General features: G+C 58.7%; 2 protein-coding genes across 2 annotated transcripts; one reads left to right on the forward strand and one right to left on the reverse strand.

Moving 5' to 3' along the window:
* Positions 1-87: 87 nt before the first annotated feature.
* On the forward strand, positions 88-1056 carry GUITHDRAFT_122348 (hypothetical protein; the record flags this gene model as incomplete). The annotated part of the gene is made up of 7 exons (XM_005818383.1): positions 88-110; positions 154-208; positions 255-320; positions 365-442; positions 595-705; positions 820-918; positions 964-1056. Coding segments are annotated over 7 exons (525 nt in total), but the record flags the coding sequence as incomplete, so codon positions are not given.
* A 3107-nt stretch (positions 1057-4163) lies between these two features.
* Positions 4164-14462, reverse strand: GUITHDRAFT_122349 (hypothetical protein; the record flags this gene model as incomplete). The annotated part of the gene is made up of 20 exons (XM_005818384.1): positions 4164-4229; positions 4300-4441; positions 4484-4525; positions 4686-4819; positions 4864-5499; positions 5543-5629; positions 5673-5765; positions 5931-6896; positions 6947-7114; positions 7159-9689; positions 9970-11833; positions 11938-12954; positions 13008-13079; positions 13248-13352; positions 13398-13487; positions 13534-13645; positions 13697-13776; positions 13946-14207; positions 14260-14324; positions 14388-14462. 20 exons carry the CDS (start codon positions 14460-14462, stop codon positions 4164-4166), a joined length of 8607 nt encoding a protein of 2868 aa, XP_005818441.1.
* Between the last annotated feature and the right edge of the window lie 115 nt (positions 14463-14577).

Consider the following 14577-nt stretch of genomic DNA (forward strand, 5'->3'; position numbering starts at 1 on the left):
TACCTTTCCGCCTCCTAGCAATACTTCGATGTGGATACCTCGGACGTACTGGACCGTCTCAAGCGCTCGGTCCCGCTCTCCGACCAGATCTTCTTCGAGAACGACATGAAGTGAGTTTGACTGACAGCTGCTTACGGCTGACGCCTCTCCCAGGCCCGACCTCTACGGCCCCTTCTGGTTGTGCACAACCCTCATATTCACCATGGCGGTGAGCTCCGTCACTGCTCGCTCAGCCTTCCCGTGATGAGCCTCAGGCTGCTGGAAACTTGGGAGCGCTGCTGTCCTTCGTGCCGACCAAGGAGAATCGGGTCAAGCACCGAGTGAGGTCGTTGTGGTGGTTGACTTTCTTTGTTTCCTCCTTCAGTTCTTCACCTACAACTTCTCGAAACTCACCGTTGGAACTTCTGTGCTCTACGGATATACAGCGATTGTTCCAGTTGCAGTAAGATGCCCAGCCCACTCCTCTCCTCCTCCTACCCTCCTTCTCCTGCCTTACTCCTCCTCGTCCTTGTCCTACTCTCCTCCGCGTCCTCCTCCTCCTGCCCTCCTGCTCACCTGCTCTCCTGCTCTCCTCCTCGCTCATCTGTCGTGCAGGGCTGGGCGGCTTCCAAGTGGCTCATGTCTTCTCCCTTCGGACTCCTCGAGCTAGTCTGCATCTACGGATATTCTCTCACCATCTACATCCCCGCCGCGATCATCTGTGTGGTGGGCGCTCCTCCTCCCCTGCCCTGCCCTGCCCTGCCCTGCCCTGCCCTGCCCTGACCTGCCCTGACCTCCACTCCCCTCCCCTCCTCTCCCTGACGCTTCTTCCTCTCTCAGGCTCCGATCGAGTTCCTGCGCTGGATCACGATCCTCGCTGCCTTTGTTATCTCCCTCAAGTTCATCACCAGAAACGTGCGGGACGTCATCATCCGACAGGTACGCCTGAGCTGCCCCCCAGCAGCCGAGTGACGATGCGAGCAGGTGGACGAGAGCAAGGCCCTCATGATCCTGGTGGTTGTCGGGGCCCTGCATGCCGCGCTAGCGCTCTTCCTCAAGATCTACTTCTACAACTGATTCACAATGAAACAAGACAAACGAGATCGACTCTTTCTCCCTTCCTCTTATACACATACGGCAGTGCAAGTACGGAGACGTCGTTGCTTCACGTTTATTCGAATCGCTTTCTTCTCTCCTCCTCCTGACTTCTTCATCATCTCCATCTCTTCCAAGCTTTACCACATTCGTGATGTCGGGCCCATGGCTCATTGATAACCATGGCCCATTGATAAGCTCAACTTTCGACTCATATCTTGACCTCCTTTCCTCCTGTCCTCTTCACATCTCCTGTCCTGTCCTCTCCTCTCCTCTCCTCTGATCTGATCTCATCACGTCTCCTCTCCTCCCCTCTCCTCTCCTGTCCTCTCCTCTGATCTGATCTGATCTGATCTGATCTGATCTGATCTGATCTGATCTGATCTGATCTGATCTGATCTGATCTGATCTGATCTGACCTGACCTGATCTGATCTCATCTAATCTGATCTGATCTGATCTGATCTGATCTGATCTGATCTGACCTGACCTGACCTGATCTGATCTCATCTAATCTCACCTCATCTTATCTCTCCTCCTCCTCGCTGCACCTCCTCTAAGGGCAGGTTACTATCGGAGCCCTCCGGCTGCTTTCCTTTGACCACCCCTCTCCCCCTCTCTCTTTTCTCCTTATAACTACCCCTCCTCTAGCCCACTCCGGTGGTCCCCTACGTCTCGTCCGCCCACCCTGCTGCCGCCCCCTTCCCTCCTCTCACGCCAACGCGCTCCTGTGCTGTGCTGTGCTGTGCTGTGCTGTGCTGTGCTGTGCTGTGCTGTGCTGTGCTGTGCTGTGCTGTCCTCTGTCCTGCTTCTCGTCTACCCTACTCCCTTTCTACTCATCCCTCGTTTCTCTTCCTCTCCTTCAGCTCCCTTCACATGCACTTGACTGCTCGGCTGAGCTTTCACTGTCCTGTCGTTCTTCCTTCTTGTATACTCCAACTTGGTGCACATTCCCTCGCTCTCTGCTGACTCCTGCATCTTCTCCTCAAACCCCGCGATGCTGCAGCTCTTGTTCTCTTCCCTCACTGAACTTGTTTGATCTTCACTCCTCCTTGTCAAAACTGCTTGTGCTCGCTCGTCTCTTCACACGCCTGTGCTTCCTCTTACTCCTGAAAGATCGACATGGTTCTCGCACGAACTCCTCGCTCCTCCCTGCCCTCTCGCCCCAAGCCTTCGGCCTCCAGCTTCTCCGAGGACGCGAGCATCTGCGTGGTAGGCCGTCCTCTCTCCTCTCGCCGCTTCTCCTCCCCTCATCAAGCGCATCCCCGCAAACCCCAGCAGCACCTCAAGCTCGTGGGCACCACCAGACTCGTCAACTTCCTCGGCGTGGACGGCCATGCGCTTTTTACTTCCTCCGCTCGACCGGCGACTGTGAGAGAGAGGACGCGGTCGGAGGGAGAGAGGACGCGGTCGGAGGGAGAGAGGACGCGGTCGGAGGGGGAGAGGACGCGGTCGGAGGGGGAGAGGACGCGGTCGGAGGGGGAGAGGACGCGGTCGGAGGGGGAGAGGACGCGGTCGGAGGGGGAGAGGACGCGGTCGGAGCGGTCGGGCTGCCTGCTGTTTGACTTCCGCACGGTCAAGAAGAAGTCGGAGGAGGACGCGCGACCCAAGACGGCGAGAGCAGTAGTCGTGGACCAGAGCTTGTCCTTCCGACCACTCTCAGCTCGTGCAGGAGGAGGAGGAGGAGGAGGAGGAGAAGTGCGGTCGAGTTGGCATGCAGCTGGAGGAGACCAGCAGCAAGGAGCACGAGACTTGCTGTCGAAGCAGACGAGACCCGAGTGAGTGTCACGTGCTGCCTGTAAGGAGCTCACAAGCCCTCGCAGGTGGCGCAGGCAGTTCCTTGAAGCTCCTTTCCCGCAGCGAACACTGAGAAAGAGCAGGTGAAGGACGGGAGAGGCAGCGGGTGAAGGAGGGGAGAGGCAGCGGTGAAGGAGGGGAGAGGCAGCGGGTGAAGGAGGGGAGAGGCAGCGGGTGAAGGAGGGGAGAGGCAGCGGGTGAAGGAGGGGAGAGGCAGCGGGTGAAGGACGGGAGAGGCAGCGGGTGAAGGAGGGGAGAGGCAGCGGGTGAAGGAGGGGAGAGGCAGCGGGTGAAGGAGGGGAGAGGCAGCGGGTGAAGGAGGGGAGAGGCAGCGGGTGGATTGAGATAGGGTCGCAGGTTTCAGGAGGTCGACCGATCGCTTGAGAGGGAGTTTGTCCTCCATAATTGCGTGCTCGTCAGCCACGTCGAGCCTACGCCGGTAGTGTCGCTACTTGACGTGCATGCGCTGACGGCTAGTCAGAATGTGATGCAGCAGGAGCTAAAGGATCGGAGGAAGCTGAAGCAGGTGAAGGAGCAATGATGAGGTTGGAGCTGCTGACGGAGCTGCAGCGATCGCGGGGGGAGGAGGAAAGAGCAGCAGTGAGTTGCTGTGTTCTCTACCTCTTTAGTTTGTCTCCCGGTCTTGACTTGACGCAGAAAACTTCGTGCGCATCCTCGACGTCCCTCTAGAGATTCCGAGGAGAACGGAGGAGGCGGGGGAGGAGAGGGAGGAGAAGAGGAGAAGCTCGGGGGAAGCGATCGAGTCGTGGGGTGTTTCTGATAGCTTCAGCTCTGTACAGACGTAGAAAGACAATGAAGAAAAAGTGTATCGTGCGATGATGCCAGGAAGGAAGATGCAGTGAGTGAGTGAGTGAGTGAGTGAGTGAGTGAGTGAGTGAGTGAGTGAGTGAGTGAGTGAGTGAGTGAGTGAGTGAGTGAGTGAGTGAGGGAGGGAGGGAGGGAGGGAGGGAGGGAAGGAGGGAGGGAAGGAAGAGGATTCGAGCAGCCGACAAGGAAGGAGGTGAAAGTTTCGCATCGCTGATACGACGAGATTTCAGAGGTCACAAGGTAGTCGACGAGCTCTCAAGGAGAAGCTGCTGGTTCTCTCGGTTGTCCTTGCGCGAACCATGCTTCATCTGTTGTGCGCTCAGTTGGGGGCAGGAGGAGGACGAGGGGAAAGACGGAGAGGGGGAAGGGGAGGGGGGGAGAGAGGAAAGCGATACGGGGCGGGGAAGGCGGGGCTGGGCGGGAAGGAGGTAGAGCAGGAGGCGAGGAGGAGCAGGTCTGTTGGGCTCACTTGATATCTGTCGAGGAAATCTTGAACTCGCTTCCTCGACTCACTCCAAGAGACTTCAGGCCCTGGCCGACCCGTCAGCTCTCTCACTCGTCAGAGCAGAGGAGCAGGCGAACCTGTCTTCTTCCGTGCTACCTCCACCCTCGCCGCCTCCAGGATCTTGCGTCTCAGCTCCTCGTTGGTACTCCTCCTCTCACCCTCCCCTCCCTCTGCTCCTCCTGCTCGCGATGGGACGAGCATGACCTGGTTCTTCTGCCACTGCGTCACCTTCTTCTGCCTGCATGGAGGCGTCAGGTGAGAAGGGGAGGGGAGAAGAGACCAGGAGGCGCCAGTCTTCTCCTCCTTGGAGACACCTGACCGTCTGTGTGGCAAGTCACGAGAGGAGGAGAAGGAGGAGAACAAGAGGGGGGATGGGCGGGCAGGAGGAGACAAGACGAGGAGGGAGGAGGAGGAGGAGGAAGGAGGAGGAAGGAGGAGGAATGAGGGAGGAGGAAGGAGGGAGGAGGGAGGAGAGTCATCACCGCTCGAACAAGGTCGGGAGTTCGGTCTGGACGATGTCGAGGAGGTTGAGGGCGTCTGAAATCTCCCGCACGTTCTCTTGCAGCAGCGACGTCATCGTCCGCATGCTCGCCCGCCCTCGCTCGATCTCCTTCCTCTGCGGATCGTCAGAGGTCACGTGGCTCCTCGCTCCTCCTCTACCAGGCTGTTGATCTCGAGCTGCAACCCGTTCGCCATCCCCAGCTGCACTTCCAGCTCCTCTCTCAGCTCGAGGTTGTGACCACGCAGGTGAAAGATCTCCTTCTCCGTGGCGTGACACATTCCCCGCTTCAGCTTCACCACGAAACTCTGCCCCTCCTCTCGCTCCTCCTCCTCCTCCTCCTCCTCCTCCTCCTCCTCCTCCTGCCCCCCCTGCTGGGGGCGTCGCAGGAACTTGAGCTCCACCTTGGACCCTCGCTCACCCAGCACGAGCTTGCTCACCTCCTCCAGCGCCATCCTCGATGTGGGCACGTGATGGCGACCGGAGCCCGTGGGGTCGATGGAGAGGAGGAGGTCGCCGATGTTGATCCTGCCGTCAAGGAGGGCGGGGCTGTCAGGGATGAAGCCTTCCACTCTTGGATGCGAGTCCTGCGGCTCGTACACCATGCTCAACCCAACCCCGACAGGAGGAGGAGCAGGCAGACTGTCCTCGTCGCCTTCAGCGGTGTTGGGCTGCATGGCGGCGTCGAGGGAGAGGTAGTGCTCGGCGTCGCTGATGTGAGAGAGGGTCGAGGTCAGGACGCGCTGCGACTCCTCGAGCTTCTTGTACTTGTCTTCCAGCACTCGCGTGTACACGTCCTTGAGTTCCCGTCAGCGCCGTCAGATGGTCAGTGGACTTCACCTGCCGCTGAAGCTTCTGCTTCACCTTGAGGTACCTCTGCTTGAAGGAGAGAGCCTGTGATGATACGGCCTTGTTCGATGCTTCCACCTGAGTGCGGTGAGAAGGAAGCGAGCGGACAGGGCAGGAGTACGTATGCCCGAAGATCAGCCTCGAGCTCCGACGTGTCTGCTTGCACCTCCTCCACTCGTTTACTCCACTGACTCATAGCGGAGAACATCTCGTTCTACATCAACATCAGTCAGAGCAAAGGAGGAGGAGGAGGAGAAGGAGGAGGAGGAGGAGGAGAAGAAGGAGAAGCAGGAGAAGCAGAAGGAGGAGAAGCAGGAGAAGGAGGAGGAGGAGGAGAAGGAGGAGGAGGAGGAGGAGGAGGAGGAGGAGGAGGAGATACCTTGAAGCTGTGGAAGAGGAGGAAGAAGAGGGTCTCTAGCTCAGAGAAGCGGAGGGAAGGGAAGCAGGAGAGGAAGACCGCGTCAAACCTGAGCTCCTCTAGAGGCTCCAACAAGATTCTCTCAAGCTCGCTCCTCAGCCCCGAGAAGATGGCTGTTTCAGAACTTGCTTCGTCCCTCTCCTGCTCAGCCTCCTCCCTCCTCCTATCTGCCTCTTCTTTCACCGCCTCCAAGAGCTGGAGAGCTTTCAGAGCCTCGTCTCGTGCCTTGAAAGCTTCCTCCTTGAGCTTCTCCAACATCTCCATGCGTTCCTCTGCTACTTGTTTTGCCTGCTCTGCACGCCTCCTGCCTTCCTCCTCTTCCTCTCGTCTGTTCTCTGCTGCTTCAGCCGCCTCCTCTGCTGCTCTGATGTCACCGTCTCTTCTCTCCATCCCCTCCTGAGCCTCAATCAACTTAAGCTCGAGCTCGGCTGCCCTGCCCTCGGCCTCTGCCTTGTCTCGCTGGACAGCCTCGAGCCTCTCCTCGAGCCTCCTCCTCTCCTCCTCTCTCTCTGTCTGCGTCCTCCTCGCCGCCTCCCTCGCCGCCTCTGCCTCCCTCTCTGCCTCGTGCAGCCCGACCAGCTCCTCGTCCTGGCTTCGCTTCAGCGCTACCAGCGACGCGTACGCCTCCTCCGCCTGCCTCCTGCCTTCCTCCGCCTGCCTGCGCTGCTGCTCGAGCGTCTCGAGGGTCTGCTCGGCCTGCCGCCTGGCCTCCTCCTCCCGGTTTGCTGTCTCAATTGCCTTCAGTTTTTCGTTTTCGAGCTCGGTCATGAGCTGCTGCAGCTTTTTGATGGATTCGGCCTCTGTTTTGTGTATTTGCTGCTGCTCGTTCCACAAGGATTGAGTCTGGTAGAGCCTTTCTTCCACCTCCTTCTTCTCCTCGTTTGCGTTGTTTGCTTTTTTTCTCTCCTCGTTGATTTCATCTCTCAGCTGTCGGACTTCTTCTTGTTTTGTCGTATGCTTTCTTGCAGCTCGTTTACTTGTCGTCTAGTCGCCATGACTTCTTCGCTGTTCTCTCTTGCTCGTTCGTTCGCTTCTTCTGCCAACTTCGCCATCCTCTCCTTCTCCTCTCTCTCCTTCTCTTGCTCGTTCTCAGCTCCCATCAGCATCTTCTGCTGCTCTTCCAGCTGTGCCTTCAGCTCGGTGTTCTGCTCCTGCAAACGCGCGACGTCGTAGAAAGTTTAGCCTCCACCTGCTTGTGCCGCTCCTGCAGCAGCCCGTACCCGCGATGCGCCTCCTCCTCGAACAGCTGGAGGCCAGCAAGACTTTCTTCGCACCGACGAGCCAGCGCGTCTCTCTCCGCTGCCAACTTCTTCCTCGCCGCCTCTGCCTCCTCAACCTGCCGCGACTGCTGCATCGACAGGGCACGACAGGCGTCACACAAACTTTCAGCCTCCGTCAGCTGAGCTTCAAGTTGAGCAGTAAGAGCCTCCACCTCCCCCCCCATGAGCTCTGCAGCCTTGAGCCTTCCCTCCAGCATCCTCCTCTTCTTCTCCCCTTCCTGTCCGATCTTCCTGCACGTTTCTCTTGCTTCCCCCGCATCCTTCTCTGCCTCATGAATCAATCGCTCAAGGGCCTTCTTGCTGCCCTCAACAGCCTCGAGCCTCTCCTCGAGCCTCCTCCTCTCCTCCTCTCTCTCTGTCTGCGTCCTCCTCGCCGCCTCCCTCGCCGCCTCTGCCTCCCTCTCTGCCTCGTGCAGCCCGACCAGCTCCTCGTCCTGGCTTCGCTTCAGCGCTACCAGCGACGCGTACGCCTCCTCCGCCCGCCTCCTGCCTTCCTCCGCCTGCCTGCGCTGCTGCTCGAGCGTCTCGAGGGTCTGCTCGGCCTGCCGCCTGGCCTCCTCCTCCCGCGCAGCCTGGTCCTCGGCGAGCTGCCTTGCATCGAGAGCGCTGCGAGCCTGGAGCTCGAGCTCGGCTGCCCTGCCCTCGGCCTCTGCCTTGTCTCGCTGGACAGCCTCGAGCCTCTCCTCGAGCCTCTCCTCGAGCCTCCTCCTCTCCTCCTCTCTCTCTGTCTGCGTCCTCCTCGCCGCCTCCCTCGCCGCCTCTGCCTCCCTCTCTGCCTCGTGCAGCCCGACCAGCTCCTCGTCCTGGCTTCGCTTCAGCGCTACCAGCGACGCGTACGCCTCCTCCGCCCGCCTCCTGCCTTCCTCCGCCTGCCTGCGCTGCTGCTCGAGCGTCTCGAGGGTCTGCTCGGCCTGCCGCCTGGCCTCCTCCTCCCGCGCGGCCTGGTCCTCGGCGAGCTGCCTTGCATCGAGAGCGCTGCGAGCCTGGAGCTCGAGCTCGGCTGCCCTGCCCTCGGCCTCTGCCTTGTCTCGCTGGACAGCCTCGAGCCTCTCCTCGAGCATCGCCCTCGTTTGCTTCTTAGGGTCCATGTTAAGTTTACCTTCCTGTTCCTGTGTATTGGCCTTTTGTAGTTGCTCCTGCGTTGTGACAAATTCATGGTAACTCGTGTCTTTCCCATCTTGTGGTGTTTGCTGTCCATTGATCGTTTCTTCCTCTTGCTCTTCTTGATCTGATGATGGTTGTCTGTTGAGTCTGTGAACCTGAACACCTTTCCATTCATGATTTGATTTTTCTTCTCGCCCTTCTTCTTCTTTTACTTGTTTTTCGACTTCATCATTGTCTTTCCCTTTCCATTCTTGCACTTTCAGTTCTTTTTTCGCCTCTTCCGCATTCTCTCCTTCCTCCACTCGCTCCAACTCTTTCTGCACTACGAACTCCTCCTCGTCCTCCTCCTTCTCCTCCTCCTTCTCCTTGACCTCCAGTTCCTCGTCCTCGTCCTCGTCCTCGTCCTCGTCCTTTGGAGGTAAAGGAAAGCAAGGAGGCCCCATCTCTCCTTTCTGCTCGTTTGAAACATATGAAACCTCACTCAAAATTCCCGCCCCAAATTCGAAATTCCGCCGTCCATTTTCAAACATCCTCCAGCCCCCATCCTTGTTCTGCTGGATCAGAACCCTCGGCTGAGCTGAGGGTGAGCTGGGGAGCTGAGAAATCCCTTCGAACGTCACGTTGGGCACCAGCGACTCGATCGTCGCCCCCTGTCGCAGCATCAGCGAGTTTCTCAGCTGCCTCCTCTGCGCCTCCAGCACGTCAAGCTGCTCCCTTAGCCGCTCGTTGGTGCTCTGAAGCTCCTGCAGCTCCTGCCCGCGGCTCTGGAGGAGGAGGAGGAGGGAGTTGATACTCAAGTCCTTCTCCTGCAGCAGTCCCAGCAGCTGCTTCTGCCCCGAGATCAACGTTCCATTGGCCTCTTTCAGCCTTGCGTTCTCGACTTCTCTCTTCCTTCCTTCCCCCTCCTCCCCCTCCTCCTCCTCCTTCACTTCATTTCCCCCTCCTCCTTCTCGCACATACTCGTGCTTGTCCTCCTCCTCCGATTCCTTCTTGCCCTCCGCTCCTTCGCTCTCCTCCTCCTCCTCCTCCTTCGCTGCTGCCTCCGCACTCTCGCACTCAGTCTCACCCTCCTGCCCAGGAGCAGAGACTTTAGCTCGACTGTTGCAGGCCTTGAAAACCGTTGAGTCCACGGTCTCGTCTGAGGCTGACACGTACGTCGCGTCCTCGCTCCTCCTCCTTCCCGCCCATGGGTCGAGAACGTTTGCCCGCAAGTCTGTTCCCTCCTCTACTGCCGTCTCCCGCTCCTCCTCCTGTACTGCCGTCTCTCGCTCCTCCTCTACTGCCGTCTCTCGCTCCTCCCTCTCCTGCTCCAGCAGACTCTCTTCTGACTTGCTTCCTGACGAGAAGTCAAGGGCATCATGGAAGATTTCTAGTTCCTCCTCCTTGCTCAGCCTTCCCCTTGTCCCTCCTGTCCCCGAATTGTTCTCACCTGCTTCACCGTCCTCCTCCTCCTCCTCCTCCTCCTTCTCCTCCTCCTCCTCCTCCTCCTCCTCCTTCTCCTCCTCCTCCCGGTCCTCCCTCTTCGTCCTCCTTCTCTACAACTCCCACCGGTAACCCCGGCAACGAAGCTGCCTCCTCAACTTGTTCCTCCTCGTTCTTGGAGACGATCTCTTGACCTGACCCCTCCCCATTGAACGCCTCCTCCTCTCTCCCAACGTCCTCCTTGTCCTGTCTGAACTTGCTCCTCCTCGCATCCTCCTGCGCTCGAGCTGCTGCAGTCTCCCTCCTCTCCCTCGTCGTCTTCAGCTCCTCTAGCAGCGTGTGCATCCTCTCAGCTGCCTCCTCGACCTCTCGAGCACTCACCAACCCCTGCTGGTGCTGCTGGGAGAGGAGGAGGAGGTCTTCCACCATCTTCTTCTCCAGCCCCTGCGTCCTCACCATTATAGAGATCTTCCTCCGCTCGCTCTCCCTCCTCCTCGTCGCCTCTTGTGCTCTCAGCCTCCTCAGCGACTTGTTGGACTCTGACAGTTTGTCCGCCAGCTGCGCGTTGGCAGCGGCGAGTTCCTCCCTCTCCTCTTCAGCTGCACTCTTCACAAGCTTCAGCTCCTTCACAAGCTTCTCCTCCGCCCTCCGAGCTGCCCCGAGCTCATGCCGGCAAGAAGACAAGTCGGATGACAGAGTCTCGTTCATCTCCTCCATCTCCCGCAGCCTCTCCTCCAGCTCGCCCACGACCTTCTTGCGGCTCTCGAGCTCGCTCTTCTTCCACCTTCTCTCCCTCTCGCTCATCGCCTCCTTCTCCATCCTCGCGCCAGCCTCCACCAGCTCCTTGTTCTCCTCCTCCAGCTGAGAGCAGAGGCTCTGCTGGGCCTCCAGCTCGGACTTTTTCTTCTGGAGCTCGACCTGCAGCTGTCGGATAGACTGCCTCCCGCGCGCCAGCTCATCCTCGGCCCTCCTCCTCTCCTCCTCCCCCGCCTTGCTGGCCTCCAGCAGGAATCTGAGCAGCTCGTCAATGGCTCCGGTGGTCTCGTAGCAGCGGAACAGCAGGAACTGCATGTCGATCGACTTTGAGAGGAACTCCGAGCCTTCCATCCTCCTCCTGCAGACTTCCAGCTGAAGGTCCTTCAGCCACCTCTCCCTGTCCTCCGACGAGCGCTGGCTGACCTCTCGCTCCATCCGAAGTTTCGCCTCCTCCTCCTTCATCCTCTCCACCAGCACCCGCAGGGCCTCTACCTCCTGCCTCTCCCTCTCCACCTCTCCAATCATCCTCTCCATGCTCGAGCGGTAGGACACGTTCGCTACTGCCAGGCTCTGCATCTCCTCCCTCTCCCTCCTCCTCTCCTGCTCCAGAAGCGCTATCCTCTCCCTCAGCCTCTCCTCCTCCCTCGCCCTCTCCGCTTGCTCCTTCACCGACCGAGCAGCAGCTTCCCTATCCTCCTGCCTTCGGCTGCTCATTTCCTCCTCCTCTTCAACTTCTCTGTTCTTCATCGCCGCCATCGTCTCGTTCAATTCCCCCACGACCTCCTTCATCGCCCTTACCAGCTCCTCCACCTCTTCCCTCACCTCCTCCACCTGTCTCCACTTCCAGCTTGACCGCAAACTCTCCAGCTCCAGAATCTCCCGCTGCCTTCCCTTCTCCTTCTCCATCCTCTCCAGCTTCCCTTGCAGCTGCTGCAACTTCATCGTCGCCTCCTCCGCACACACCTTCGCCTCCATCCTCGCAATGTCCGCCATCCTCGCCCTCCTCTCTGCCTCGAGCGCCTCCTGCCGCAGCATCGCCGCCTGCTTCAGCGCATCCCCTCCCTCCTTGTGCGCCTCCTCCGCGTCCCTCTGAGCAGCGGCAAGGAGCTCCCGCAGCTCCCTGTCCACGTTGAAGGACATCTCGTCGAAGGAGAGAGCAGCAGGAACGGCAGGAGGAGGAGGAAGAGAAGGAGGAGGAGGAGCATCCAGGAACTTGAGCCTCTCACGGTGTTGATTGAGTTCTCTTTGCAGTTCGATGAGGTTTCTAGAAAGCTCCTCAATGTTGTCTGTGTAGAACTTCGTCTGCACAGGAGAATTCAGCTCCTCCTCTCCTCTCCTCCTCCTCCTCTTCCCTCTCCTACCTCCTCTCGCTTCCTTCCTTCCCTCCTCCTCCCCCTCTACCTCACCTGTTCTGTACAGACTTGCTTCTCTATGGAGAGCTCACGCTGAAGGCTCTTGTTCTCCTCAGACAGGACACGAATCGTCTCCTCCAGCTCTCGCAGCTGAACCTGGTAACTCTTCTCAAGATACCTTCTATTCTTCTTCTCCTCCTGCAGGGAGCGGCCAGTCTCACTCAACTCCTCCGCCATCCTCCCCCTTTCCTCTCTTCTTCTCTTGTTCTCTGCGAGTAGATTGTCTAGCAGGAGAGAAATTTCTTTCCCCGCTGCCTCAAGGCCTGCAGCTTGTTCTTGTGCAAGGGTCAACTGAGAGGTGAAAGCTTGCAGCTCCTCCACCTCCTTGTTGTCCTCCGACTGTGGCAGCTCCTCCTCCTCCTCCTCCTCCTCCTCCTCCTCCTCCTCCTCCTCCTCCTCCTCCTTCTCCTTCCTCTCCTGTTCTTGTCGGTCCCTTTCAAGCTCCATGCTTGTTTTCAGTTGGTTCACGTTCTGCTGTGCGATCTCAACTTCCGTTTGCATCTCCTTCAACTCACATCGTAACTTCTCCACATCGACAGCCTGCGTGCGTGTCCGATTGTTCAACCCGCCTCTTCCTCCCCCCGTCTCTCCGCCCTCCTCCTCCCCCTCCTCCCCCTCCTCCTCCTCGTTGCTCGCTCCATTCATGATCGGTTCATCGCCACCTTCCTCCTCATCTCTCGAGCTCGTCAAGCTTGCGAACTCGTCGGCATCTGATGCCTCCTCGACATCCTTGACACGTTTCAGTTCCTCCTCCTGCTTCACCCGCAGGCCTGACATGAGGCCCATGGTTTCATCCAGAACCCCCGCGGCAGCTGACAAGACATTCTTCACCTCTATGACAACCTGCTCTTTTCGAGCATCGACCTCCCGCTGTCTTGACATGCTGTCTCCACATCCTCCCTTGCCCTCCGCCCCTCCCTCCTCCTTCCGCAAGCTCACACCCTTCCTCTCAAGTTTCACCCACGAGTGCATAACCGACACTTGCTGCGACTCGTCCGACATGGAGGTCACCTGCGGCGTTTGCGGGTCAAACAGCACGAGCTGAGAGCTATTCTCGTCCTCACCCTTGTCGCAATATCATCTCCCATACACATGACGTCCTCGACAGTCTCCCCAATCTTCGTGTTCAATCTCACCTGCATTCACTCAGTCATTGATAGATTCAACTTTTTCTCCCTCATTCTCGCACCCACTCCTCCCTACCTCCCTCTCCCCCCTCTTCCACCCTCTCCCATCCACTGTCTTCTCTCCCTTGGTCACCCTTCCCCCTCCTCCCTTTCTCTTTCACTCTGCCTGTCAACTACCTTGAGCAGAAGCTGATTCGCCGTAATCCGCTCAATCTCTACATCTTGATCATCATTACGATAAATTCTCTTCACTTCCTCCTGCCAGGAATTTTGCAGCTCCTCCTGCTGCTCCTTCAGTCAAGTTGATAACAGCTCAGTCCCTCTCACATCAGCTCTGCTCATTCTGACATGAACGTGCGCCGTAACAACACAGGCCTCCTTCTTCTCTCTGTTCCTCTCCCTACTCGCCGTCGGTGTCTGTCAGCCCCGTCAGTCGCTTCGCTCCATCCTCACTCTCTCTCACTCTTTGAGCGTTCCTGCTCGCCAGCAGGAGCTTGTTGAAGGTCTGCACCTTGCTCTCAACCTCATCCTGTATGTGCTGCAACCTCTGCTTCCTCTCCCTCTCCCTGCCGTTCCTGCTCAGAAACCTTCAGCCTGGTTCCAGCTGCTCCTCTGACGTGGCTGACCAGACTTCCAGCAGCTTCTCGAGCTTGTTCGAGAGGTCGGCGATCTCCTTGAGGTAAGCGACGCGGTTGTCGCTCATGATCTGCCCGGGTGATGTTGAGCGAAAGGAAAAGGAGAGAGGAAGAAGGGAGGGGACGAGAGAAGGAGGGGAGGGGACGAGAGAAGGAGGGGAGGGGAAGAGAGAAGGAGGAGGAGCGGGTAGGGTGGGACAGGATGGCATGTGGTAGAGGAGGAGGAGGAAGAGGAAACACCTTCCTCCTCATGGTCGACAGCGTCTGGAAGCACTCGCTCATGCTGAAGTTGCCCGCCGGTGCCCTGGACGCTGTGGAGCATCGCACTCGACGCTCAGTCCCTTCAGAGCTCTCTACAGTGATGTCAACATGCCCCTGTTCCACCTGCCACTGTCGATTCGCCGCCCATTCCAAGATTTCCTTCATGGTCTTCGACTCTCCATCTATCTCCACTATCACCTCCCCTCTTCGCAGCCCCGCAACGTCCGCAGGTCCTCCAGGTCTGCCACAGGAGCGTTACAACCAGCAGCAGCGACGAGCTCTCTGCTCCCGACATGATGTGCGTGATCTTGGAGTCCTGTACGATGATCCCCAGCCCCCCGAACACCTCCTCCTCCTCCTGGCGGCACGCGTCAGCACAGGGGACGGCCTTCCTCCTCATGAGACTGGCTCCTCCTCTCACCGCGCATCCCTCGATGCCCCTCGTGACCTCCTCCACCAGCTCCCGCAGCGCCTCCTCCAGCTCCTCTGCCGCCATGGCGCCGGCGGAACCAAAAAAACAAGTCAAGTGTCATCAAAAAGAAAATCTCCCCTGCCTTTTACACTCACAGCTTTCTCACCCCTCTCCTCTCTCCCTCCTCCCTCCCTCGCTC

The sequence above is a fragment of the Guillardia theta genome, assembly GCF_000315625.1.
Source record: "Guillardia theta CCMP2712 unplaced genomic scaffold GUITHscaffold_316, whole genome shotgun sequence".
NCBI lineage: Eukaryota > Cryptophyceae > Pyrenomonadales > Geminigeraceae > Guillardia > Guillardia theta.